This window comes from Orbicella franksi, chromosome 4 (genome assembly GCF_964199315.1).
Source record: "Orbicella franksi chromosome 4, jaOrbFran1.1, whole genome shotgun sequence".
In the NCBI taxonomy this organism is placed as follows: Eukaryota; Metazoa; Cnidaria; class Anthozoa; order Scleractinia; family Merulinidae; genus Orbicella; species Orbicella franksi.
In genome coordinates, this window is record NC_138148.1 from 30,923,587 (window position 1) to 30,951,330 (window position 27,744).

The 27,744-nt window shown below is 39.7% G+C and overlaps 3 protein-coding genes across 3 annotated transcripts; 2 read left to right on the plus strand and 1 right to left on the minus strand.

The window, feature by feature from the left end:
* Window positions 1-857: 857 nt before the first annotated feature.
* LOC145483929 (ribosome biogenesis protein NOP53-like) lies at window positions 858-10,251 on the minus strand. Its single transcript, XM_081462498.1, has 13 exons — window positions 10,101-10,251; window positions 9,395-9,468; window positions 7,803-8,045; window positions 7,650-7,705; window positions 6,919-7,014; window positions 6,145-6,249; window positions 5,825-5,992; window positions 5,123-5,178; window positions 4,618-4,737; window positions 4,326-4,392; window positions 4,067-4,143; window positions 2,742-2,827; window positions 858-2,360 (listed from the first exon to the last, which is right to left on the minus strand). Exons 1-12 carry the CDS (start codon window positions 10,220-10,222, stop codon window positions 2,755-2,757), a joined length of 1,257 nt encoding a protein of 418 aa, XP_081318624.1. The 5' UTR covers window positions 10,223-10,251; the 3' UTR covers window positions 858-2,360; window positions 2,742-2,754.
* Window positions 10,252-10,372: 121 nt separating this feature from the next.
* LOC145483928 (ectonucleotide pyrophosphatase/phosphodiesterase family member 5-like) lies at window positions 10,373-13,234 on the plus strand. Its single transcript, XM_081462497.1, has one exon. The coding sequence runs from the start codon at window positions 10,945-10,947 to the stop codon at window positions 12,421-12,423; it is 1,479 nt and encodes a 492-aa protein (XP_081318623.1). The 5' UTR covers window positions 10,373-10,944; the 3' UTR covers window positions 12,424-13,234.
* Window positions 13,235-20,212: 6,978 nt separating this feature from the next.
* Window positions 20,213-22,528, plus strand: LOC145485404 (uncharacterized). The gene is made up of 2 exons (XM_081464072.1): window positions 20,213-20,915; window positions 21,479-22,528. The coding sequence occupies exons 1-2, from the start codon at window positions 20,228-20,230 to the stop codon at window positions 22,507-22,509; spliced, it is 1,719 nt and encodes a 572-aa protein (XP_081320198.1). The 5' UTR covers window positions 20,213-20,227; the 3' UTR covers window positions 22,510-22,528.
* Window positions 22,529-27,744: the final 5,216 nt, after the last annotated feature.

The following is a 27,744-nucleotide window of genomic DNA, read 5'->3' on the forward strand; positions in this document are numbered from 1 at the left end:
AATCGTGGTCTTTTTCCCGACCAATTTAGTATTGGCGGAGAAAAAAATTTAAGGCCATAGAAAAACAGTTTGAACGAAAATTTCAAGGAAGCGTCTTTGAAGTTTAGCATCCAAGTAGAAAATGCCGTGATAACTTCATAGAAATTATAGGCATAAAGCAAGAACCACGTGTGTTATACGTTGAGTAATGTTATCAATAACAAACTGAGATAAAACTCAGCAAGATGAAGTCACAACCAATGGAAAGTTGGTGAAGTGGGAATGAAGAAACATGAAAAATCAGCAACACGCCTACAGCTGTGTGTTGCCCCTTACGTAAACTAATATCTTTTACCGGTTAACGCGAAAACTAAGAAACACTCGAACGAATTTACCCAATTCTAAGCCAGAAAAAAACGAATTCAAAATATGTGAAAGTCGATTTCTATATTCTCAGTACCCGCCTGCTAGACAATATTTCGATATTACAAGAAAATAAGATTCTTAGCGATTTTGTTAAAGGAAAATTAAAGTATTTATATCAAAAAGTGGTCTCGATACTGACATAGGACAACATACTTTTGTTAGACATAAAGATCCTTAAAAGATCACGATTGTAAAAGATCTTATCGCGTAAATCTCGTATTGGTTTATTGGTAATTCAAAATTTAATCCAGTCTTAAACATTGCATCCAAAAATCTTTGTTCATTGTTGCGCGGATTGCTTCAAAAGTGAGTCGACCACCAGGAGTTGTATTTAAATAAAAAAAAATAATAATAATAATAAAAACTCGCACATAGCAGGACCACCAATCTCAAGACAAACAAACTTATCTAAATATCTAACTTGTTAAACTTTAATGAAGCAGCAGTATTGGAACTTTTATGTTCACATAAACAGCAAGATGACTATCAGAATAAAATCATACAGTTTAAAAGAAGTGCCGCGAAAAAAACAGAGAAAATATACAACAGGCAAGGAAAAAGAGCCAAGATTTAAGTTTACCGTTATCCTAAGTACAAACCATTCGTGTGCAGCTATTTAGCAGGGCGCTCGTTCATCAAACGTTTGTTGTAACTCCATGAAAGAAAGGAACATATGCAAATGAACACTTCAGCTTTCATTAAGCGGGCCCATATTAAAACATCTAATCCTTATTTCGATGCCGCATCTGGTTATTATTTGTTGGTTGATTTTTAATTGTTCCACGCCAGACTACCAAAAGCCACCTTGTTAAAACAAATTAATCGCATTTTGATAAAACGGTATTTCTTCTCCCATTTTCATGTTCGTTTTAGTCGATGAGCGCATGAGAAGTCTTCCCCCACCTTTCTTCACTTAAGAAAATCCAAAACAAGATTTTTTTGTAAGAATTTATGTTAATTCACGTTATTTACTTTTATCGAATAAATATGAAACATTTTCTTTTTTCCCTTTTTTCCCTAACACATCTATACACCACTTAAAAATTACAAACTTAAGAAAAAGTACGCGCTCTCCAAGTTTGAATTGTTTTATCTTTCCGTTACGGATAAAACTCTGTACCATGAACCCGTTCAATGAGTATCTGAATTATAGAAACTCATACTGCAAGAAACTATAACTCGATAGCATTCAATTGAATGTGTAGACGCGCTCTACCGTGTACAGCATAATAAACAGAAGCATGTGAAAGTACCGCTCAATAGCTTTCATTTATGAACGGTCACAAACAGTCACAGCAACACGATAGCAAACTTGAGGTTGAAGCCCGGGAATGAAATGGTTAACGAACTGGAAGATTTCATGACTGCTATTGACCAATGAAAACATTACACGAATAGTTAGGTGAAAGCGCACCTTGCCACGTCAGCATGCAACCACTGAATTAAAAATCGCGGCTTCAATTAAAATTTGGTCACGGTGATAGGTATTCCTTGAAATTCTGCAGGTCTTTCGACCTCGATAAAATTTTGCTCTCTTGGTTTTATGTCTCTTAGTATCTGGTAATTAACTTGGAATTTCTTGCCCTCAGGTTGAAGAACTTCAAATAGTTAACGGTGGTTCATTATATATTTATGACCTGTTCAGTTACAAGGCTAGCAACTTCATGTTGCATTAGATAGGGAGTCTTTCATTTAAAACTTAGCATTTTGTTTCTTAGCCAGCATTTTTCAGTTCCACATCGTCACGCAACCCACCACTCGCCTCGATTTCTCACCAACATAGACAAGTCATCCCTGACTCTGTTTAGGGCTTGGAAAGAGCAGTCTTCGGTATGACTTTGATTTCCAAACTCTAAACCTCGCGATGGTCTCTCGGAAAACGAATTGCCTGGCTGCCTTGAGATGCTCCGTGACAGCTTGCTTCACGTTGTTGTCGGACCGGTTACTCTCTGCATCTGAAACAAGAAAAAGAAAACTTTTCCTAGAAAAAACGTAGATTGTAAGAACAACAAGAAAGGTAAACCAGTTGTCGTATTACCAACTCAAGAACTCAACTCGTATTTGGGGAAAGATGCAATCAAGTCCATGAGACAATTACGTAATCTTCCAGGTCTACAAAGCTGAAAGAACGCGGAAACTTTTGGTGCAGTACAATATCTAAGTACACAAGACACTCGTGATTGCAATTCCAGCCCAAGAGTAACAACAACACGTAAATGTAAATATTGCTGTCAAATTTTCCAGGCTAACATTTCCAGCTCGGGAATCGAAATACTTACAAAGTCTGTTGATTCACTGCGTGACTATCATATAAAATCGACAACGAAGCCTCTTACCTCAGTTCCAAAGCTAGATTTCTTTTATACAGGGTTTGTCGTATGATTTTCTCTTGTACGTTTTTTGCTTGTATTTTCGATGTGGTCTGCAAGAGTAAAGGATCAACTTAACATGACAAGGTCTTTTCGAATATTTACAACCACTTTAAATCACAGTCGAACCACCCGTCAGCAGAAAACCTCGGAAAACGAGGACGTGTGCAGTCGTTAGAGAGTTGTCAGCCTTATGGGAGGGTAGATATGTAGTGTTCACAAGTGGCTTGGACCATGACTTGTCAGAGACTTGTCAGTCAGCTTATGAGAAGGTGGCAATGTAGTGTTCCCATGTGACTTGAAAACGGTGTTTGCCTTCAGGGGTTTTCCACTACTGTAGCAGTACTATGTTCGTCTTTGTTTGTTATTTTTACCTGCATTAAGCGGCCACCCTGAACGTAACAACTATGAAATTGAACGTATTAAACAACTATGAAGTGGGAGGCTCGGTGGCCTCATGGTTAGTGCGTTCGTCTCCGGATCGAGCGGTCCGGGTTCGAGCCCCGGCCGGAGACTTTGTGTTGTGTTCTTGGGCAAGACACTTTACTCTCACAGTGCCTCTCTCCACCCAGGTGTATAAATGGGTACCGGCGAACTTAATGCTGGGGGTAACCCCCGGATGGACTAGCATCCCATCCAGGGGGGAGTAGAAATACTCCTAGTCGCTTAATGCTACAGAAACCGGGATAAGCTCCGGCCTGATCGGCCACTTGGCTCGCATGCAGACTTTACCTTTTTAAACAACTATGAAATGACAGAATGAGATATTTTGTTGTAAACTGTAAGTCATAGAAACACAGTACTGTATACCGTGGAAGAGTAGAGGGCAATTTATTGCACAGTACTTTTACACGATGTTACGTATATTATACCGTTAAGTTACAAGTAGGCACTGAACCTTGTTTAAGTATTGATCGCTTGAAAGAGTGCTGACTGTCCTATTTTTTCACTTGCATAAAGTGTTTTTGTTTGATACGCCCATTATAATTGACATTAGACCACGCCCAGTGAGTATTTTTAGTGATCCTGTATTAAGCAGCCAGTTCCTCAAGTCCCGTGGGTGGCCGTTATATGCAGGTTCGACTGTAGTTCTTTAACATCAGTCAGACGTCATGAAACAGAACTGACAATTCCACGTTATCCTCCCGGCCACAAGTAGATTTTTTGAATATAATGTTACAGTCAAGACGTTACTTTCTCTGCAGGTCCTGCTGTGTAAACAATACATATTTTAGAATTCCACGCACATGTCCACCAGTGCAGTGTGAAGGAAGCCGAGGAAGAAAACTTACTTTACAGGTTTTCTTGCTTCAATGATATTTCTTCGCTGAAGACTCTTGAATCTGTCTTCAAACAAGTTTCCCTCTTGCTGTGAACGCGAACACAAAAGTTAGAATGCAGCCTTAACCTCATTAAATATCACACATGGAATCACACACTCTTGGCACTATTGCATGAAAACATACAGAACCCACATGACAGGCCACCCAACTGACTGACTATAGTAAAACGTCAAGTGGTCTCTGTACGCTGGAGTCACGCACTACTCACCTTCAATGTACGGAGATTTCCAGTCAGCTCTCCACTTAGTTGTACCTCTATATTAGGAGATTCATATCTTCAGTTGTAGTTAAGCGATACGTTGGGTTAGAACTGTTCATTACGAATCATTCACACAATGAAATAAACGTTCAAAGAATGTTAACCACTACAGTACTCTGCAATACCTATGGCCAACAATTTCTTGGAGACAAGGAGCATATCCCTTTACCCATTCCCCTCTGGCAGGTGGGGGGGGCGGGGGGGGGGGGTGCAAAGCACATGTACATGTAGAGTAGGATACTGATGTTTGCTGAGTCTTTTCGGTTTTTTAGCAGAACTCTTTGTCATTTCCTGTTTCTTTTTCTTTCTATCTTCAGCCTCTTGCTCAGACATCTTGATTTCTTTTTTCAAAGTTTTTAATCTGTTACAGAAGAGAAGAATTATATTTTTAGAATGGTGAGCAATTACAGTTAACACTGTGTGCGAAAATCTTAAAACTGGCACGTTTTCAAAGTCCTCAGAGCACACCTTACTTTTATAAGTCATCAGAACTTTCTAATTTTTGTACCACTTTGTTCTTTAAGGAAATGTAACCTCAAACAATAATCACACAAAAATTGGCAAGCAACTGCAGCAAGTTATTGGACAATAAACATTTACAAGATCAACAGTTGCATGTACAATAAAATATATGTGTTTGTACCCAGAATACATGTGATTCAATCCTTTTTGCCAAACGCATATAGACAGTTCATGGACATGGAATTGATATCACAAACGTTGTTGGTATATGCTTACAAATTTACCTAAAAATCTCATTCTGCCTCAGCTTGTCTTTCTTTTCTGTTTCAAGTCTCCTTTGCTGTAAGAAACATGCAGACACTAACACTGTTAATGACAAGGTTTTGATCATGATAAGGGCAATTCATTAATATTTGAGCATGTGCATCAAGGGAAGTACTCTGCTGAGAGATGCATGCAAGCTTGCACCCATACTCTGTAGATTTAGAACCAGTCAAATACATGTACAAATGTACTGATGCCTGTGACCACAATTTCACAGTCTGCTGCATTAAATGCATAGGCAGATCAACTCAGTTACTAACTGCCTGTGCCAATCAATCTAGATCCATCAGGTGTGATCCTTTCCCAATTTAACTCCTAAAGTCAACATTTGTTACCAGGATGTTTACAGCCTTCGTGTAAATTACTATTAGTTTTGTTTCTATTTATTATTTTCATTTGACTTTAAATTTCAAACCAAGGTTTGAAGCTAGCAGTAACACAACAACACAGTCTGAGAACCTGTGCCTGTCACACTGACAAGATCAGTGAAAGAAGAAAAGTTAATTACAACAGCGCTACATTCAAAATGCATGGCCATCTCAAGCCTAAATAATAGGAACTGCAGGGTGGGGGTGGGTTGAGGTCAGGGCATATAATGACTAAAGAAAAAGAATCGATGGAGTTATTCACCTCCAGTCTGTCATCCAGGACATAACACCTACCTCTTCTTCTTTTTCTTTCTCTTTTCTTCTCTGTTGTTTGGTTTTCCTGTCCACAGCTCGCACAGCAGCAGCAGGGGCTCCCTCATACTCACCATCACTCTCAGCTTCATCCACATCTTTGTCATCCTCAGCAAAGAGTCCCTGACTCATCTCTTCTGTCCATGTTGGCTGAACATCAAACAAGAACAATCAAACTCAATACTTACAACTTTTACTACATGTACATGTAACTTGCATTGAAATAAATTCAGTAAAATTCATTTCTTTAATTCTCAATGATTGTTATCTACAAACAGTACTTTCTGATGCAGTGTACTTACTAAATTGGCAGCTTCTTCAGAAGTCAAGAGCCTGACTTGTCTGTTCAATTTCTCTGTTTCTTTCAATTTTCTTGACTCGACATCATGAGCAGTTTGAAGTAAAATCTGCAAACAGCAATATGCATAATCAATAACAAGACTGTCTTATTTACCCAATTGAATTCGACATGCAGGTCTAAGCCGGTCATCATTTTTCGCGAGAGACCTGGAACAAAATTTTGTCCCCAATCTTTTGCAACACCTTGAATGCAGGGCTACCAAGTGTCACATTTACAAGATGGCAGACTTACATGTAGTACACAGAAAGAGAACATGCTAAAAAGGTACTCAAATCAAGATTTTATTTCAATTACTTTACTCATTATTATTATTATTATTATTATTATTATTATTATTATTGTATTTGATTAATTTTTATTGTTTGAAGTTGTTTACAAAAATTATGATTTAAAAAAAAAACTTACTCATTATAGTGCCACCAACACTCAAGGTAGTCAGGAATTTATTCCAAACTCTTCAATTATTTAATCTAGACAGTTCATTATGGTTCAGGTATAGAATGATTGTACACATGTAACCTAAAAACTGTTTGTTGTCCTTTGCTGAGACATGATCTCACACCAAACTCCAGCCAGCAATCACCTCTTTCTCAGCTGGAGAATTTCACTGGCAGCCAGCACTTAGTGGCAACCCTGAACATGCAGATTTGCAGTACAGATCTATCCTTGGAAATGAATTGTCCTTAAACTGAGTTCCAGGAAGAAGGAATTTTACCTGATGTTCTTCATAGGTTGGGTTATATGATGCTCCAGGTACACACACTTCAACAGCTTCTAACTCTGATGTATTCCTGTTGATTGTCTTTGGTTTCTATGATCACAAAACATTGAAAGACAAAGTTGTCACTGACAGATTTACAGCAAATACTTAAAAAGTCTGCTGGAAAAATATCTTTCCCTAAATTTTAGAAACCATCTTGTGTTAAGAGCTTATTAACAATCAATGGACCTGCTACACTTGTGGTGTGTAACTCATGGTAACCTCCAGGTTTGTTTTTGGTTTTATATCTTCTTTAAGGCTAGACTTTTCTATTCCTTTGTTTCAAATAAGTATATGAGAAAAAAATGCAGGTTCTAGTATGTGACATATTCTCTGGAAGTGCACTTTACTCTCAGATACCTTCACATTACATATTGTGTACAGCACCTCAATATGCAGTCACACAATGTGTGGTGTACTAACCCAGACATAAACGCCCTTTAGTAAATCCTTTTTAACATGAGCCTCTGGCTCAGGAGATTGTGCAAACACTTCCCACATTTTTGGACTTAAAAGAAAGTAACTATAATTATTATTACTATAAGTATTAATAAAAAATAATGTGCTATCTACATACAATGTAATTACTCGTGCCCACTATCTTCATCATCAAAACACCTACATGTACTTAGTAGTCACAACAAACCTCATCTGTTTCACAGTGGAATCAGAAATGCTTTCATTACCTTCACTTTACTTTTCCTTGTAGTCCTGAGAAAATGTTCATCCACAGTTTGTAAATCTAAGAAGGATTAATAACATCGTTACATGTAAATGTGCATTAAACGTTCATGTGTCAAACTGCTAGAAAAGACATTCATACTGAAATGCTGCATTACCTTCTGTTTGCCACAAATCAAACATTGCCACTGTTTTGTGTTTGTTGTTTGTCTTGACAGCAGCAGGTCCATGTTTCTCCTCTTCCTCTTCTGAATCAGATGAGTCACTGGGATTTTCAGCTCGTCTGTTCTTTTCTTTCACCTTCCTTTGTTTACTTCCAACTGGTTTAATCTTGCTTTCTGGCAGAAGAAGCTGATCTGCCTTGAGGAGTTTTCGTTTCCTTGAGCGCTGGTCAGACTTCTCTGCAATAAAAAGATGTCACTCAACTAATAATCTAAGCAATTACCGTAAATCCTCGAATTAGTCCCACCCCCTCGAATAAGCGCCCCCTTCAAATAAGCACCCCACCTATCAGCCAAAATTTAAAATAAGCACCCCCCTCAAATAAGCACCCCCCCTCCCCTCTCCACATTTTGTGGACGAGTAATGAGACAACAAAGGCTGTATAGTTTTTGTCGTGTAGTAGTAGATTTGTACATTGTTTCAGTTTGTGAACACGTTAAGTTTGGAAAAAAAAATTACAAGTACTAATGGTGCCACGATTTAAACTTTAGGATCAGCTTTTCATGTCAATAAACAGCTTATCTGCTGTCTATGCATATATGATGTATTAAAAAATGATCATGTCAGACCAAGATTTGGGAAAAATTTGATAAGCCTCCCCCCCCCCTCGATTAAGCACCCCCCTCGAATAAGTGCCCCCCATCTTCTCCTAAATTTGAAATAAGTGCCCCGGGCACTAATTCGAGGATTTACGGTGTGACACATGCATATCAATAAAACAATTTACATGATTGTACAGAATATGATAACTTATATGTCTTTTCTACACTTATCTACAGAATTTCCATTGCTGGCTTCTACAAAATTCAGATATAAACCAGGGATTTCATTAAGGACTGGGCACTGGCCAAATTGACCAGCTGTGAGGATGATTTTGCCCAGCTGGTTTGACCACCTTGTGGAATTAAGTTTTTCTTAAAAGAATTTCAGATCAAATAGTTTTGCCCGCCTGTGCATATGTACATAAAATTATCACATTGAACAACTCCCACTCAACATGGAGGTTGAATGCCTGAGACACCCAGAAGCTTTAATATCAACAGCCAGCTGCTAGATGGAGACTGCTCCCATGGTTGGCAAATCCTGGCAACCCAGCCATGAGCTCCCATGTGGATGGTAGAAAAACAGACACCCGTCACACTGACAAACACAGTGGAATGAGAGGGAAGGACAGGGGATGGGAAACAGTCTCTGTGAATTAAGTCCCCAATGCTTAAGAAAAATCTAACGCTCAAGAAAGCGCTGACTAAATGCAAACTGCTACAATGCCCTTTGGTCCAAGAACACGTAGAATTCTAAGGTGAGACTTGTATGCCTTGTCGTTAACTCTGTTTTAAAATTGCATTTAACTTCATAAAATTTATGTCAGAATTTTTTCCGTTTGATGGCTTGTTAGGTTCATTGCTTATTTGTTTATATTATATTTATTTCAGCTAAATGAAAACCAAAAAAGACTGCTTCCATTAAAAAAATGTTTTCTTTATAATATTTCATACATTTGTAGGATATATATAATTATGTATCATACCAGTTGTCCTCATTTCTTCAGTTTCCTTGTCAACAAAGAACAGACCTTCATCTGGTTTTTCTGAGACTGGGCCACTGTATAAAATATCAAACATAACCAAATGTTTAGTGAGACATCTCTCATTGATACCTAAAATAAAGTATAAATGGGACTTCACAGTATAAGGTTGAACCATCTTGAATCTATAAGCTGTATTTGACTCAGTTTTTGGAACCTCTGAACTGTTTTTCTTTTTCTTGTTTTTCTTTTTCAAACGTATTACAACCACTTCATGACTACTGTAATATTTTATATCTAAATGTGTCAGAGTACTTCGTGGACCAAGGCATCGAACAACATTAACAGTATTTTATTTGTAAACAATTATTGCTTCCATCATCAATCATTAAAACAAAATTGTGACTTTTTCTCAAGCTATGGGGAAACTGCAAAATTTTCTCGTACATGTAAGCTTACATGTAAACTTAACTAGTATCAGCTGACCTGAATCTTCTAGGTACAGTGTAGACTTCCTCACGTTGTAAACTCACACGAAGGAACACTATACTTGTATTAGAGTACATCTTAAAGAGCTAAAATACCTATCTAAGAATAAACTTTAAAAAAACGTAGGCTTTAAAGTTAGTAAGTCCCACGTGGATGAGAAGTTACGAGCTCAACTGAGCTTTGAGTTCGATCTGTTAAGCTTTTATCTCACTAAACTCACCCAGTTCTTTCTTCGCGCCTTTCTTCCTCGAGATAGTCTTCCACATCTTTGATATCTGTGTGTTTGCGCCAGCTTTGCTTTGATTTTTTGCTCACTCTCTTCCGCTTCGTCGTGGCCGCCATATTGATTTCTTGTCGGCGGCAGAGCGCGTTGGCTCAGTTCTTGCGAAACAAGCCGCCGACCATTGAACTTGTATCCAGTCCTTTTCACACATGCGGACGTCACTATTTCCAAATAGTCGTGTCACTATTTCGGGTAGAAATAAAGGAAATGGAAGGAAATCTTTTATTTTCCCTGATCACCAATCTATTCAAAATGTCGTTATTATTTTAATAACGGCTTAGGGTAAGAGAACTCTCCTTTGCAGCCGTTTTTTTGAGATGTTACACAACTCTCCCTCATTGGGGGAGCGTTGCGTGACATCCCAAATAACGGCTGCAAAAGAGACCAAGGGAAGATTCTAGCCTGCGAATAGGCTCGCGGTGACCGACCGCTTCGCTCTCCGCATTCTTCTGTTTCGCGCTTGCCGAATTTTTTTTTCGTCAAGGAGTTATGACTTATGGGTAACCTGACAGACTTTCGCCCGGGGGGTTACCCGCAAAGAATTAAGCGTCGCATTTAGAAGCATATTTATTCACATGTTTACCATAATAATACGATTCACTAATGTCCTGACCCTCAACAGGCCAGCCGCGCAATGACGCTGCAGCCTTCATTCACAGACTTTCGCCCGGGGGGTAACCCGCAAAGAATTAAGCGTCGCATTTAGAAGCATATTTATTCACATGTTTACCATAATAATATGATTCACTAATGCCCTGACCTTCACCAGGCCAGTCACGCAATGACGCTGCAGCCTTCATTCAGTCGTTTCAAAATGTTTTTGTTCTGTAAAATGATTTTGCTCTTCGCTTTCCTCGTACAAGCCAGCCTTGCTGACAACGATGAAAAGCAAGAAGCTGAAACTGTAATTCTGGTCTCAATGGATGGCTTAAGGTGGCAGTACATTGACGAAGGATATGCAAGCACACCAAATCTCGACCACATTGCTCGTCAGGGCGTCGTTGCAAAGTACATCAAGACCGTTGTGCCAAGTAAAACCTGGCCAAATCATCAAACCTTCCTGACAGGCCTGTACCCTGAAAGCCACGGACTGGTCGCCAACACGTTCTGGGATCCAGTTTATCAAGAGAAGTTTGTTCTCGATTACGACTGCGCTAATTACGATCCTAAATTCTACAACGCTTCCGAACCGATTTGGCTGACTCTGCAGAGGAGTGGCGGGCAAAGCGCGGTGTATTTCTGGCCGGGATTCGGGGGATACCCGCAGAAGCCCACATTCTACGAAAAGCCAGCAATCTGTCCCGTCAACTGCAGTGAAGTAGATCCAAAAGAATTGCCAAAAATGAGGAATACGACTCGCGATGGTTGGCCACCATACATTCACTGCATGGTAAATCACAGCGAACCATCGCAGCAACGCATTGATAAGATAATAAACTGGCTCCAGTCTGACAGCCCTCCGGGGTTTGTTGCATTGTACATCGAACAACCCGATAGCACTGGTCACGGATTCGGAATAACCACGCAGCGATACAAAGACGCCATGGAAGCAGTGGACCGTGATACTGTGGGATACTTGATAGACAGTCTCAAGGACGCTAACCTCTTCGACAAAGTTAATGTTATCTTCGTCAGCGACCACAGCATGACAGATACTTCATCTACCCGGCAAATTTTCCTTGAAGATTATATCAACCTTGATGATATTCAGCTTGTCGAAGGAGGAGCCGTTGGCCACATTTGGACCGCTGATGACAAGATAAACGAAATTTACCAAAACCTCACACGCACCAAGAACTCGCACATGACGGTGTACAAAAAAGAAAACATTCCTGAAGAATACCACTGGAAGCACAACCGGAGAATCCCGCCAATTTTCGTCGACCCTGATGTGGGATGGGTCATACGAACGTCAAGAGCAACCGTTCGTCAAGGAAATTGGACCGTTGGGGATCACGGATGGCCTGCAGAAAAGTCCAAGAGCTACTCGGTATTCTTCGCCCATGGGCCTGCTTTTCAGAAAGGCCTCAAGGTGTCCCCATTCAGCACCGTGGATCTTTACCCGTTGATGTGTAAGCTTTTAGGAATAGAGCCAAAACCGAACAACGGTTCCCTGGAAAATGTCAAGATGATGCTGAAAGAATATGCGCAATCTGCTAGCAAGCCAACCACTAAAGGAAAAGTATCCATGTTGGAATCACATGTTCCAACCATCCTCATCGTGTTGAGTATAGCATTTTGTATCCACATGGCTGGCTAAGCTTAACTCACACAGGCGTTTCTAGGCAACTGATCACGAAGTGTTTCAGTCGTTTGAATCAGTCACAATTGGCCAGATTCTTAGCTCGTCCGAGATTTTCTCGTTCCTCTTAGCCGGCGTGGCCTTGGGGCGAGGAAAAGTTGGCTCCGAAGGCATATGATTTGAAGGGCTAGGTTTCAGTTGGGGTATAAGATTTTCCCTAAAACAACGCTGGTTTCTTTTCCGAATATGTCCTCTCATTAATCTCTAACAAAACCGTACGTACAAATACAGCACTAACAGACCTAACATAATTTAGCAAAGCAGGGGAAATTTAAACAGAGGTAAAACACTGAACGCGAGTTGCATTTACCTGTTTGGTCTGTTTGAAAATCCTCCAAAGGTTTGTAAATGCTGTACTTGAAGTTAGCTATCAACCAGTGATATTTTTAGGAAAGAAACCAGAATCTCCCAGATCAACTCATGCATGTGTCATCAAAGCCACTTTTTCCTCGTGCTCAGGCTCCGCCGCGGCTAAGAGGGGCAGGTGGCTCTGGGGACGAGAATCTAAACACCGGAAGGAGAAAACGCCCACAAAAGCCTGAACTATAACTATAACATCCAGTTTTTCATTAACGTGTAACTATTTATTCTACGCTTAGGATTTGGACAGCACCAATAGAACAGTTGTTTGTTGAAGACAGTGTAATTGAGATTTTTCATAGAAATCGTCGAAAGCTGTGCCGGTTAAACCGTAGATTGTTCTGTAAAATAAAAACAAACTTGCAGTCGTCATTCCGTGGTATCTTTATTCAATAAATTCTGCTGCATCCAAGCGATTTTTTTCATTACTAAAAAACTCATGTCATAATATTCAAGCCGGAGAGCAATGGAGAATTTCAATGAGACGTTGTGAAGGGAAAATATTATATTTTCACGAAAGCATAATGGAGCACAATAGTGCACGCCTTTAGAATGTAATAATGAGACTCATTGAATATCGAAAAACACTGATTAGCATAATAGTGAAAAATTTAGCTCAATGTGTAAAACCCTACTCTTGATTGAGAACAACGCACCAGTGATCTGATTAGGCTCATTTATTCATTTATTCGTAAGGTTACCGTGTACCTTTAGGTGTGTCTTCAGTTCAACAAAAATAGCGCCTGGTGATTGCATCACAGAGCTTTTCGAAAATTTTGTCAAAATTTCCGGGAAATGAATTATTGAATTTCAACAACAACAACATATATTACTTATGCTGCGCTTTTTCTATAAAAATAGTCAAAAGCGCATTACAAAAGCGCATTACAAATTATAACGCGCATTACAAAAGCGCATTACAAATTTCCGCGAAGTTTGAACTGGCCAAGGTATAAGTCATCTTTTGTTTTTTTATTCCAACTCAACAAGATTTTTACATTATATTCACCACGTGGTGAACAAAAGTCATTGTTATTTTTACTTACGATATTTGCATTTATATCAAATTTGTTTATCGAGAGAGCGGGTCTTTACAAAAAAATTCGTTATAATTGCGAACAGAGTTATAGCTACTCTTATAAGGTTATTAGATTAAACTCTTTACTGAGAAGTCTTTTTATTTCAGGTTTTCTTGTCCGTCCAAGTATAAAACAGATAGCCCCTGGCTGACTGCCGAATTAACGAGGGTTAAAGTTAGGATTTGGAGTTTATCCTCATACCGCCAAAGGACCATTTTCTTTTCTTCGTTCGGTGAATCCGTTTTGACATAAAATAATTTTTTTCGGTCACGGTGGTTTCTTTTACTTTTAATTTGAAGTGCAAGAAAATAATGCTTAAACATAAGACCTCCCCTTCAGCGAGACCTTGTTTCAAACAATTGTGTTTTGATGCGTTCTCTTTTAGAATTCAGAGTCTTAACGCGGAAAATTTAGTTAAGAACAGCAGTAATTATATGCATGGTTTTGAACTTGCTGAGGTTAATCTGGACCGTATATGAATAGTAATGTCTGCAGTTTACCAAAATGGAGCAAACACTCATTGACCTCATTTAGAAGGTAATGCCGAAAATGATTTTTTGACGGCATTTGCTTAATTTAAAATGGACTTGTAGCTGTAATAGCCGTCATAACGTTCAGAGCGAGGCGGATGAGTTAAGCGTAAATGAAAGGGTTCATTGCCAGTACTGGATCGAATTTTCTGCGTACGTGCAAAAATTATGTCTAGGTTAAATATCTTGTGATTTGTTACTAAAGGCTGTATTTTTTTTTAAGACCAAAACATCCCAGACAACAATCAGAAACCCAGTGAATCCATATTGAACAACTTTCTGAGCCATTTTCTTTTACTATTAATTTGAAGTTTAAGAGAATAGTGTAAATGAAAATTGATGTCTTCAGGTATAGGCGCTACCCCTGGTGATTTTTTTCATATTCCGTCTTCCTGTTCTCGTCTCTAAGAGTTTTTAACGTTTCTAAAAAAAATAGACACTATTAATTACCATATACATTGTTATCACACCATCGAATATGTGCACGGAAAAAAAAATCCTCATATAAGTGGATCCCAGTGGGGCCATCCAGCTACACTCATATTTGTTTCCTTCTGCTCGCATTCGTTCCTATTTCTAATGTTAGCACCTCGCTTTATTTCAACTTCTTGACTGGAAACTTAGGAAACGAAACTGCTAACTAGACACGCGTTACCACCACAGTGCATTCCAACAAAAGAAATTCTAATCTCTTTGTATTGGCAGACATTCAGCCAATCCTGTTCGCTCCTGTGTAGCAATGTGTGGGTCAGGAGCATAAAATGAGAGTGCGCATATTCCTTTTCACATTATTCTCTTCCATGCAGCTAGAGCACTTCACAGTACGCAGGCAGAGTGGAACGCTGAGACATTTTTTTGATCTGTCGGTAAGTCTTGTTACATTTTTTTTCACCCTTCAGGCAAACATAGAAGTTCTTCGTATAGTGTGATCGTCCGGGTAATTGTAGTTCTGAAAAGAACTATTGTTGGTGACTGACGTTTCGACAACCTGAGCGGAAGTCATCTTCAGAGTCAAGTGAATAGTGTTTTTCAGTCGATGATCTTATAAGTCTGGTCCGTTGAACGTGATTGGTCAGTATAGCCATGATGGTATTGGCTGAAAGACTCGTGTAAAGTTTGTCATCAGTCATTGGTGGGTTTCGATCAGTCTATTGTTAGTTAAATAAGTCGGTTTTTGGTCCGTATATTGTTAAGTCGATCTGTTAGGAGTCCGGTTGTTTCGTTTCCGTCATGGGTAAGTCGTTTGTAAGGCGCCGGTAGTTGTTGACATCTGTTAAAGTTAGTGTACCAGCTTTCCAGAGTCAGTCGTTGAAAATAGTTTGTACTGTAGGTTAAGCACTGAGCAGAGTCCCAGTCAATGTTGTGGTTTGTCAGTTGATCAGTGTACAGCAATGTGATTGTTGGCATCAGAAGTTCTTTCGACTGGAAAGAGCTAGGTGTAGAAGTAAACAACCGCCTTATGTCAGTTTCGTCCTTGCCGCTGCCACGTCTGTATTTAGCCTCCAAGTCTCAGGAAACCTGAAATTCTTGCCATAAAATACAGTCGGCAGCTGCAGCATAGCCGTTCTCTGATAAGCCAGTTAGGAATGAAAAAAGAGACGTCCAGATTCTGCGATGGATGAATTGCATAGCTGATTCCATTGGTCCAAATGTTCGTCTAGCGGTTCCAGTTATAACCACCGTCAAGCTAACTCTCTGCAAGAAATAAGAGCTGCCACACGTTCGAGTAACTCTGAAAATCAGAACTAGAATTCAATAATGTAGTTTTTCATAACTGTTACAAATCCAGTAACTTTCCATCCCCTTCGAACGTAAATTATTCGTTTAGAAATTAAACATCGTTGCTTGAAACCTACTATTGTAAATCATTGGCGGCAATTTTTCACTAAGCCACGAAATCTTGAAGAAAAAATGAGAGAATGGTGCTAAATAAAAAGTCTGAAAAGAAAAGCACGGGGATAATCTATACATATTTAAGGCTGGTTTCCATATGATCGCAGACGACCGCAGACGATCGCAAAGAGAGTTGTTTCCACTAATTGCAGACCATCGCAAACGATCGCAGAGCCGACTGTTGCATATATTTCGGTCAGCGGAAGTGTCGAAATTACACGCGCGTTGTACTGACGGGAAAATCGCAACAAACAACATGGCGGACGTCGAAGAGGAAATTTTGCTGCAAGCAAAACCCCTGTGTGCAATATGTGGATTAAGTTATTCCAGATTTTGAAATTCTCTTAGTACTGCATCTCGCCCCAGTCCAGAAGGTAGCGTTTAGCTTCAGATAACGACCATACGCAGTTCTTATGTGGTGGAATTTAATCTCCGCCTCCGCCGATAAATTAAATCTCTGCCCGATTTTTCCCAGCAGTTAGCCTTTTTGTTTTTGTCTTTGAAATCTTTACTGTTACGGTGGTAAACGCACTCATATCGCGCAACTTCCTCCATAAATTCCTCGTTACTAACGTTACCTCGTTCAACGTCAGCCATGTTTACAACAAATAAGCGGTTGCTACAAACGAATATTCGGGCTTTGTTAAGAAGCGTTGAATCATGGGTCGGAATTCAAAATATTATGGGACACGTTTCGATCGCAGATCGCAGAACTTTGGTTTCCATATGATCGCACGGTCGCAACTGATCACAGACGATCGTCTGCGATCACGATCGCAGGAGCGCAGACGATCGCAGAAGTGTGTTTCCATATATGATCGCAGACGATCACAAAACTTTTTAAGATCTGCGATCAGCGATCCGCGATCGTCCGCGATCATATGGAAACCAGCCTTTAGATTACGAATTTAAAGTCAGATTTCGTAACCACAAATCAGCCATGAGAATACAAAGAAGAACACTTGTGAGGTTGCGATATATAAACTTTAACAAAGAAACTCCTGTCTTGTCGGATTTTGATTTCGTCATCATTAACCCTTTGAATACCAACTACGCATATATGCGTAATTAATGGTCGTGCTCTTTGTACCACTTGTGACGTCATCAATTTAAATGTCATCAGATATTCTTGATAAGCAGATAGTAGTGCTAGGCTAGCCCTTTCCGCACAATGCTCAGGTTTAGATATCGACGACATTCCGACGTCGCAAATCGAAAAACAACGTTATCAGTTTTGGTGCAAAAACGGTGGTAAAATGGTCCCCAACGCCTATGATTGATCAAGGTCTATTTCTAGGCTTCGCTCGTAATTAACATCCAACTTTTCACTGCAGCCAGAAAGAACATACAATGCAAAAGGTAGTCAGCGTAAAAGGGCCGAGAAAAACAGAAAGGAAAGGGTCAACAAACGAAATTGAGAACGGTTAATGGCAAAAAAAGAAAGTCCAAATTTTGGCTTATGCGCATGCCCGGACTTAAAGTTTTGCTCAATTTTGTACCTAATCTTCGAAAAATCTCTCCTTTTAGTTAAAAAAAGCTTTTTTTAGCAAAACGTAGGCTTATTTAGCGCCATGGCACATAAAAAACCTGACTAAACGATTAAAAACGGTATTTTTTGGCGAAAGTTTGGTATTCAAAGGGTTAAGCAAATTTGCAGTTTCAGTGATCACAATAACCTCGACGATCGCTTGCTAACAAGAGAAGCTTTGCACTTTGCACAACTTTGCACCTTTCGACGACCTCACGGTTTGAATAAAAGATCAGAGTTTAACTCTAGAAATAGAATTAGGTATGGACACAATCATACTAACATTTCAACACTTCTCCTGTCTGAGTCGTCAAAAAAAGTTTTTACTTTTTTATTCTTAATTAACATAATTCATCTCATTCACCGTTCAAAGGCTGAATCAAGGATTTTGTTACAGGGCTGAGAGTAAAATACACAGTGCTGGAGTTCAGGGGCCGATAATTAGGATTTTGTTATTAACCATACAAAGGCCTTTCTTTTCGGAACCTGGTACGAAGAATGGTATTTTGAGCTAGAAAACGCCTTTCTGCCTTTGTTCAAGAGCTTTGGCTTGAGATTTTGTTACGACATTACTTTTTCTTTCCATCATCGTTTGTAATTACACAATACTCTAGTGGTCTGGTGCCTATCTTTTTACACCGTTAATTTCATTGTTTCCAATTGTTATTTTGAATGCATTGTAATTTTTAGCCTATTTAAGACTTAGTCATAGAGACAATTTTTATTCCAAGTACTGTCGAACCTCCGGTGGCTACCACCTCTCCTCAGCGACCAGTTTTCCAAAATACCAAAAGTTTGTAAGTGAAATCACCAAGCGAAAACTTCTCGTATGCGACCGCGACCACTTTTAGAGCTAAAAGTTTGAAATTTTCTTTTGTTTTTAACCTCCCGTAATCAACCACTTGACAGACAATATCTGGTTTTCACATGACGTCACTAAAATTCAAACTACAAAACTATTGATCTTCCTGAGATTTTACTTGAATGATGTACAAGAGCAACTGAGAACTAATATTCATACAAATTTTCGCCCCGAATGGGTTCTTGGTTTTCTGATACAATACGCTTGAATTTCTAAGCTTTTGCGTGACGCGGCAATTACATGACGGCCTAGAGAGCTGTCATGATGGTTAAAAAAAGTGACCTATTTCGGGGAATTTGGTTATCTGAACAGTTCAGGTCTTAAAGAAAGTATTATTTTAATATTTTGGAGTTCCTCGAGGGATAAATTCATGATTTTGTTGCAAAAGTCAGTGACAGATGTTTCTGTTGGTTTTCGGACGCCATGTTGGTGCTCATACGGCTGGGCACCAGCTGGCGTCTCCATACAAATCTCTATAAATTTGGGTTAAAAATTCTCCGCATATCTTGCATAAGAAAAATTGCTGTGACCAGAATCTTGGCGAGAGTCTTTGCATATTTACGTTCTTTTATTTCCCAGAATCTGTGAAATAAATTATCTATTGAACGGTTTTGATTTTTATTTTGATCTATTTTGAATGCCTTGACCCTGAAAACCAGCAATAGAGCGAAATCTGCATTCATGTCCTGGGTTGTGCAAGAGACGGAAATTTCTCAATGCGAAGTACGGGATGTTTTTTCGAAATTGACTTCAATTTTTACATGAATAAGACATTTAAAACATGGAGTAAGTCTCTGCAGTTGCATATGCCAATGAGGTCAAATTTTGACCCAGTATGGTCTACGTCCTCGAGAGTGACCACCTCCCGTGAACGACCGCCAAGGCTTGGCATTTTGGGTGTTCGCCTACGTGACACTTGTTACTGAAGAAGCCCGAACGGGCGAAACGTCTAATAAAGTGTTTGACCTGTGAAGAAGTTCGCTGTTTGCTCCCTCTGAGCACAGACTAGCTATAAATGTATGATATATGCAGAGAGAGGTGGAAATAAAATTGAATAAAACTTTCGACTGCCACTCTGCTGTCTTCGACGGATAAAATTTTTGCGATAAAATGTAAAGTTAAAAATTTGAGTATAGAGAGTAATTCGCATAAAATAAAAATACCCGTAGAAAGAATGTTCGGAAGAATGCTTAAAGTGCTAAAATTAATTTTCGTTTAAAAGAATGTTATAATTTTTAGAGAGGTTGGAGTTTCAACAATTCCGTTTTACACCTTCGTCTCCAAGTTTCTAATAGTCATCAGAAAACCGCTGTAATTATCATATATATTGTTTCCAAACTGTGGTTTTCTTTATTAATTGTCTGCCCGGAGAGGATAAAGGTTGCGAGTCTTATTGTTAGAAGGTAACTTACCAAAGTATACATACAGACTATCACTTGGAAGCCAGTATTTCGGTTGATCTCTTAGCATGTTTTGCGTTAATATTTTTCAGCTTTCAACTTGTTAAAATATGCCATTTGAAGACGTAATAAAAGAGGTCGGTGAGAGCATTGCCCAGGAGAAAAGCAAGCGAGCTAGACTGAAAGACCTGGACTTGATTGTACTGGACAACTCAATCCGTGAGAGCACCGTGGGTCAGCTGAGAGGGCACACGCTAGAAAACAAGTGGAAGATTTACAACGAGGTGCAAAAGTGTGGATTCAAGTTCATCATCGTAGCAGCCTTCTCGCACATGACACGCGTCGACGACACCTTCCTTCGTCAGCTCGTGGCTAGAGGGGAAGACGTCAGCAACTTGTTTGCCTTCACTGAAGTTATCGAAGCAGTGAAGGACGGTATCCCTGACACCAAGACTACTCCAGTAGGCCTGAGTAAGATGAAATCGCTTGGATTGATCAATCCCATCATCGAGATAGATCTCGCCATCGACTCCATTAACTGGGAGGTCTTCACTGTACTGGACATGTGCAAGCTGCTGTCGGAAAGGATTAAATGGAGTCGAAGGATGCTGTCCCCTGATGCCAAGATCATGGTTAATCTACGAGACTTCCCTGACTCTATGATGTATCAGATGGAAAGATTGTTCACTGTTGTGGACTTCTTGGGATCGTTGCCTGCTACTGAGCGTCCTTTTGGGATTCTGTTCGAGGAACCAACTGGCAAGTTCTTACCAGAGGAAGTAGGAGCTTGGACTGCAGGTAAGATACCTTACTTTACTCTTGTCTATGTAACCCATTCGAAAAATAAAAAATACGTCTGTTAATGCTTTAAACGAAGTATCCTTTTGTTTTTATGTTCTCGAAGCGCAAGGCTAGTCGCACGGAGTTGAAGCTGTATCACTTATTTTGGACCTTATTCCAAACATAGCTGATAGAGGGGACTGGTTATGGAGCTCGGCAAACATCAAAGGAGCAAACAAAAATTTCAAGATTTATGTTGAAGGTCCACGGCCGTGCACAATCTTTTGCTTTGCGCCTATACACTATGCATGATTTACTTAACCAAAACGTTTCTATTGGTTAGTTCCTCAGTACGGAGTAAACAGCTATTGTGTTTTGTGCGCGGTCAAGGCCAAAAAGGCGAACAAAAGTATACAGTACAACAAAAAACTTTTTCGGGTTTCATAACCGCTCCCCTCTATTAACTATGGTCCAAACGACCCAAACATTAGGAGAAAACCTAAAAAGATAATTTCTTCTCACTATTTGAGTCATAATTAGGGATAAAAGAGCATTGTAAGAATACATATTATACTATTTAGGTGTGCGTAAGATCATGGACGCCCGTGGATGGTCTGGACATCTTTTGGCTCATGTCCACAAGAAGTGGGCCCTCGGAGAAATGACACAACTTGAATGTCTTGTCAACGGAGCCAACGGCATCTGGGCGAGCGTCTGCGAAGAAGGAGCAGCTCTTGGTCACGCGTGTTCTACAGTGACGCTGATGAATCTTGTGCGAATGGGCAACACTAAAGTCCAGAATAGTTACAGGTGTACACAGTTGAGGGAAGCCGCATCTAACGTGACTAAGATCACCACCGGGATGCCTCCTCATCCTAAACAAGTTATCTACGGCGAAAGGGCGCTGGACTTGGCATTCGACTTTGGAAGCATTGCTGGTGGTACAGTTGGAGAGACCGACTTCAATCTGGCCGAGTTCTTTGGCGAGGAGGCTCCAGTTAGGATCAGCACTCTGTCTTCTGACCGCATGATCCACGAGAGGCTAGTGGATCTGTTTGGCGCAGATCCGCAGTTTACGATGGAAATGGCGCATACCATGAAAGAGAAAATGCTGGAAGATCTGACCGGCAACAGGAAGGAAGAATACATGAGTGCAGTGGGCATCGCACTCTTGTTTGATCGAGCAGGAGGAAAACTCACCGCCAAGATGGCAGGCGTGATAGAAGAGGCCGAGGTGAAAAGTGCGCACGCCCAACATCTCATTGAAGAGGTCCGCAGAATCTGGGACAAATGGGATATCCAGGAAGATAAGGAAGTTGACGACTATCTCAAGTTCCACTCCTTCTATAATGGTTTCATGGCTCCCTACTTTGGCTGCTTTATTTGTCGGGATACGCTGAAGGCGCTGAAAGCCATCAATATGGATAAAGATGGCTACATCGACTGGAACGAGTTTCTGGTGTACCTGAAGTGGGCGATGCGTCAGTATCCCAGCATCAAAGATGCCGATGAGTTGCTCTCCGTGGCCTTCCGCAAGGGCATCATCCCAGCCATGCAGGATGAAGTACTCTGGAAGCTGAGGCCGTTCAAGGGGATGAAGACAAGCTGTTAAGTTGTCTTCTAAAGAGATCACAGGCCTCTTAACCGTGCTTTGGACTCTATCTTATTTAGGTTTGGTATCGTGAAATGGGAAAATTGCTGGAGTAAGATGTAGTGCAATAAGATTTGAATTATATGTACTGTTTCATCTGACTAATTCAAAATTGAAATTGAAATTCAGAGTCAGATTATATAACAAACTTTTTGGGAAGGTGTTTGGCACAAAAGTTATCCGTCAGTTATTCTTTTCGCTGCATGAAGCGGGTTTTATCTATAAGGCATATAAAGTACATAACAATGTATACTTTGTTTTATTGCCAAAAATAAATAAAATAAAGGGCATGTATTAATAAACGTGTTTAACTCATGTTTATACCTACCAAAGAATTTTACTACTGTTCAAATGGAGCAGAAGAAGCGGACATTACCGGAGTGGAGCATCATGGACTCCGTTAGATAACTTAATAACCAGTTAAACCAAGGGAAGATGTTAAACAATGAACCTATGTGAACGTTTTACTGTATAAAGCGAGGGAGCCGGGTACAAGTGCCTTTCAATGGTGTCAAGCAAGGGGTGTAGTGGCCTTAGGGAAAGAGCTCGAGTGCGAGTTCGAGCCAAGTCTGGGATTGATGGTAACTGCCTTGCTAAAACCATTTTCCTCAGTCTAATAAGGCAAACAAATCGGAGCTCCATACCTGAATTATGATTTTCGCTAATTCCTTTATATGAAAACTCACTTGACTTGAATTTCGCATATTTTTATTTCCACGCCATTAGGACCCATTACCACATCATTTTTGAGTCTTTTAAATTTTTTATTTTTTCACTGGAATTTATGTTAACATCACCCAACGTACTTTGCTGTCTCCTTGAGTGTTAAGATGCAACTATGTAAACACGGAAAATGTCCTACATTGTTTTAATAAAATATTGTCACTCCGTGTTTACAAACTCTCGTCTAAACACACCTATCGACCAACGAGAATGTGCATAGTATCTCAATAACGAAGTACGCGAAGTCTAAAACTAGAATGCAAATTATTGAAACCCCGCGAGAGTCGGACAACATTAGCGTGTCCTGAGAGAAATAGGAGTAACACTTGCTTACGTGCTTGTAAAAGCGTCAAATTTTCCACCATTCCATTTTGTTTGTCTGAGTTTGTCTGAGTTATGTCGTCACTCGCGCGCTTCGCTATCATTTTACGATGAGAACTACTCATTAACCGAGAGTGGGTTCTTTAGGAAAAGACAGCAGACCGAGACCTCGCAATATTAACCGAGTGATGACGAGGTCAATGCGGCATTACCGAGCTTTGAGATTTTCACGTGAAGAATGAACTTTCGAGGTTAACAAGTAGTCTATTATATGGCTCATCAAAAGCTGTTTGGCTGTGTTATTCGTCCCGTCGGGCACCAACTGGATCATAGTTTAACATTGTGAATTTGCTGTTCTTCTGATAATATAATTCACTCTCAGAGTTTTCCTATTATTCATCGTTTTCAGCCGCAACAATTTTCAGAACAACAATTTCAATTACCCTTTGCCTTGTTTTTTCCAGCCGGTAATCCGCCAGTGGGTATTACGTGAGAATAATGCGCTAGGATTAACCAATTCGAGCGCCGCTACAAACAGAAGCCATATAATAATGCATGTTATTCCATGGCTAAAACAGCTGACAAAACCAATCCGGGAATAGGCGTCATTTCGGGTCCAATCATTTTCAGAACTTTGCGAATAGAAAGCGGAAATTGGCATATTTCAATAATCTTTCAAAAGCTGAATTGTTGTGACATCAGCTTCTTCTGCCCATCCCTTTGGGCTCAGTCGAGTTTGAACTAGTACTGAACAATTCGGTCTTATCAACCACGAGTCATAAACAGACCAAAGATTCCGCCCGATCCGTGGAACAAATAACGTTATATCTTATAACTAAAACAGATGACAACCGTCTTAAACATCAAAAATAGTCTCTTCTAGCGCAAACGCCCGGTTTTAAGAGTTAAACGATGAAACCAGGTCAACGGGTCACCGCATATATATCTCTGTATGGCCTTGATCTAATTCCAACGACAATTTTTAAGTGTGGGTAGCTCAGTGCGAGGTTAGCCTATAGCTAGTGATAGATTCTGTGCTCGAACCCTATAGTAGTCTGCTGGCAGCCGGGTTTTTCTCTAACGGTCACTTACACGAGTGTTTAGTCATCGCGAATGCCAAAGGGCGCGGTATGGCGGTGGCCGAGTAGGGAAGAAGGCGGGACAAGGGCGGAATGGCCGAGTAGGGAAGAAGGTGAAACTGTTTTTCGTCTCGTGCATGCTGTGCCCATGTCTCGTCCCATTCCCCCTTAGGTTTAAGTGTCTCGTCTCATAACCCCTACTGAAATTTCGAGAGAAAAACAGACTGCCAGCAGTCTAACCCTATAGCGTCTATGGCCCGGATTGTGATTATGAGAGACAGCCTGTTACCACCGATAAATGTCAGGGCACTGGGATAACTGTTAGAGCAAATTGACAACAAAAACACTTGAGTTAACCTGCGATTGGCCAAGCTACATTCTACGGGTTTCCAGCAATGCTTCACACTTGTCTTGCAGCATAAACCTGTGATATTAATTGCCCTCCAGCATATCAGCTGAATTACGAGGAGTTTCTTAGTATCGCTGCGTGTTGTTTTCTTTGGCGCTGGATAGCCAGCCTTCATTAGAACATGTTAACAGGTGGCAGATGTGACACTACCGGAAATGATTGCGGGTTGTCATGGTGATGAAGAACCGGAAGTTTATACCGGCAAAACCGCTTTTGTATCAAGTTTTTGTTCGCTCTCTGCTCGGAGCCAAGAGCAGATGAAACGCGCTCCGCTCCGCTCCGAAGCTTTCAAGAATGTTAACTTCTTGATTTCCTAGAATCCTCGATGCTTAACTCAATCGTTAAGTATACAGGGTAAGTGTTTTCTATAAGAGCAAATTGTATTCGAAAATGTTTTGGCCTTTTGTAGCTCGGCAATGCTTAAAAAGATTTACGGAAAGCAGAGAACAACACAATTTAATGCCGGAAGCTTATTTCGTATTGGTTGCGGCAGTCGCTAAGTAATTGGGATATATGCTGCCCCAAAGCATAAACCCAAGGACAAGGAAAATATTGTAGTTCATAATCATATCATTGAATATTTTAGCATAAGGGTGTTATTGTTCTCGTACCCAGGTAATTTATTATAGCGAATTAGACTTTATCCCATTGCGTCTCGCTATCGTTTGAAATGATTGTTTTTTCTTTCAGAATACCTTTGGCGCTTTTAAAAGTAAAGGTAGCTACCACAAATCTTATTGTGTATAAACAGTATTAATTGTTTTTTCACTACAAAATTACGTCGTTTGCAAAAGATACCATCGCTGATAAATTAAACCATGTCTTTTCCATTGCTCGTGTCCTCTCAAACACGAAACTTTCGAGTGATTCAAACAGCATAGTCGATTTTCAGCGACAGCGCGATCACTTGAAGCTATAAAATTCAGCTGCAAATCAGGAAGGTTAGGATGAATACTCAGTTGGCAATAACAGGTAAATTTGAGGCTGTCAATTAAGCATACCAAATATTTCAATAAACGCCCTCCAGAAATGTTACACTCCAAATGCTGACTTAACGATTTGTAACTCAACTTTATGAGGGAGAAACAAAGTGTCTTGCAGATATTTAAAAATGAATATCTTATTATTAAGGTGGAATTGAGGCACTTTGGTAGTCTAAATCCCAAAAACAACGCCGCGCAAAACCGCACGCTAACGCTTCGCTCAAAGTTGTACTCATTCGATAATGTCGATGTGAACTTTTTATGTCAGTATATCAACCGTTTATAACGAAATGCGCAAATTTTAATTTAAGTTTCTTTCTTTTGTTGAATAAGTTCCAAACCGCGCAGGTTTGGTTTACAATGTATTTTGCATGAGCAAGAAATGATGATTACCACATGGCTCAGCACGCGGTACATGGTAGAATTTCTTATTTAAGCCGACCCCCCCCCCAAAAAAAAAAATGTAATAACTTCTTGGAAATGTATAGTTTCGGCATTAATGAGTGATTTTAACTTTAATGAGCCAAACTTGGGACTAAGGCTGCTGAACTTTGCAAGTCAAAAATATTACGCGGTAAAGTCAAGGTAACAAAAACAGCTTCCGGCTGAAAACCTAAGTCAACAGATAAAGAAACACATTTACGATAGGAAATTTGCAGCTTTTCGGAGGAAAAAGAAGACAAATAGTTCAAATGATATAATTTATTTATTGTATGAACAAAATTCCATAACTCTTTTTAAATTAAAAGTAGTGTATTTTAAGAAAATCATTTAAAAAGATGAACGTCGAGAAAGATACTTATGAAAACAATTTAATTCCCTGTTGTTGAAATCGCATCAAGCATATATTAATTTTGAAAACTATTCCATGTTAATCCGCAACGAAAATAAACAAATTATAGTGGTTCAAGAGATTCATTGCAACGTTGTCACCTCGACTTGCTTTTAGTTGAATGTTATGACTGTAAATCTCTCCTCGTGTGAGCAAAATTCAAAGCCGATTTATTCACCTATATATGATATTAAACTGGCGGCGAGCAAGCAATTAATAGTTGAAATAAGGACAAAAACTTATTAAATTTTCATACTGTTTACCAAGCCGGCGTGGCCAAAGTGCAATATGATAACAGACATCCATTTTAGCGACGAGAATTTAAGAATTTTGTACTTTGAGAAATTTGCTTCGTTATTTTCCGTAAACTTCCGTAGTTCGTTTGAAACTTTCACACCTGCCTGCCTACACTGCACTGAAATAGAGCAGCCAAGAACACTGGGTCTTGTAAAAACAACAGTCTGGCCTGTTTTAAGCTCAGTCTTGTTCTTATTTTAAACTGTCTTTAAAAATTTAATTTATTATTGGTATGTGAACTGAGTAAAATGTTGACTCGACGGTGAAAACTGAGAGCAAACCAACTAGATCGACTAAATGTCCACTGTAACCGTTGCTGCCATAAATAAGTCCATGTCTTCTGTTGTTTCATATTCCCATGGCAGCCTGCCCGCCATATTAAATTTGTTTAAAGGCGAGGTCACTCAGTGTTCGCGACAAGAAAAGACCTTTATTGTAAAATGGTTTTGTTTTGTGCATAAACTTTGTTTATTGAGGTTTTTGAGACCCCATATTTAAACCTCAAGTGAGATTTTATTTTAACCAACTAGCCTTAAAAAAGCTTTTTAGCTT

Excerpts from the sequence above, each read along its gene's own strand:
- LOC145483928 (XM_081462497.1), top strand. The coding sequence starts at position 10,945 with ATGACGCTGCAGCCTTCATTCAGTCGTTTCAAAATGTTTTTGTTCTGT.
- LOC145485404 (XM_081464072.1), top strand. The coding sequence starts at position 20,228 with ATGCCATTTGAAGACGTAATAAAAGAGGTCGGTGAGAGCATTGCCCAG. Across the intron at positions 20,916-21,478 it reads AGTAGGAGCTTGGACTGCAG|GTGTGCGTAAGATCATGGAC; the intron begins GTAAGATACCTT and ends TATACTATTTAG.
- LOC145483929 (XM_081462498.1), bottom strand. The coding sequence starts at position 10,222 with ATGGCGGCCACGACGAAGCGGAAGAGAGTGAGCAAAAAATCAAAGCAA. Across the intron at positions 5,993-6,144 it reads CTGAAGAAGCTGCCAATTTA|CCAACATGGACAGAAGAGAT; the intron begins GTAAGTACACTG and ends TTTGATGTTCAG. Across the intron at positions 2,828-4,066 it reads GAAGCAAGAAAACCTGTAAA|ACCACATCGAAAATACAAGC; the intron begins GTAAGTTTTCTT and ends TTACTCTTGCAG.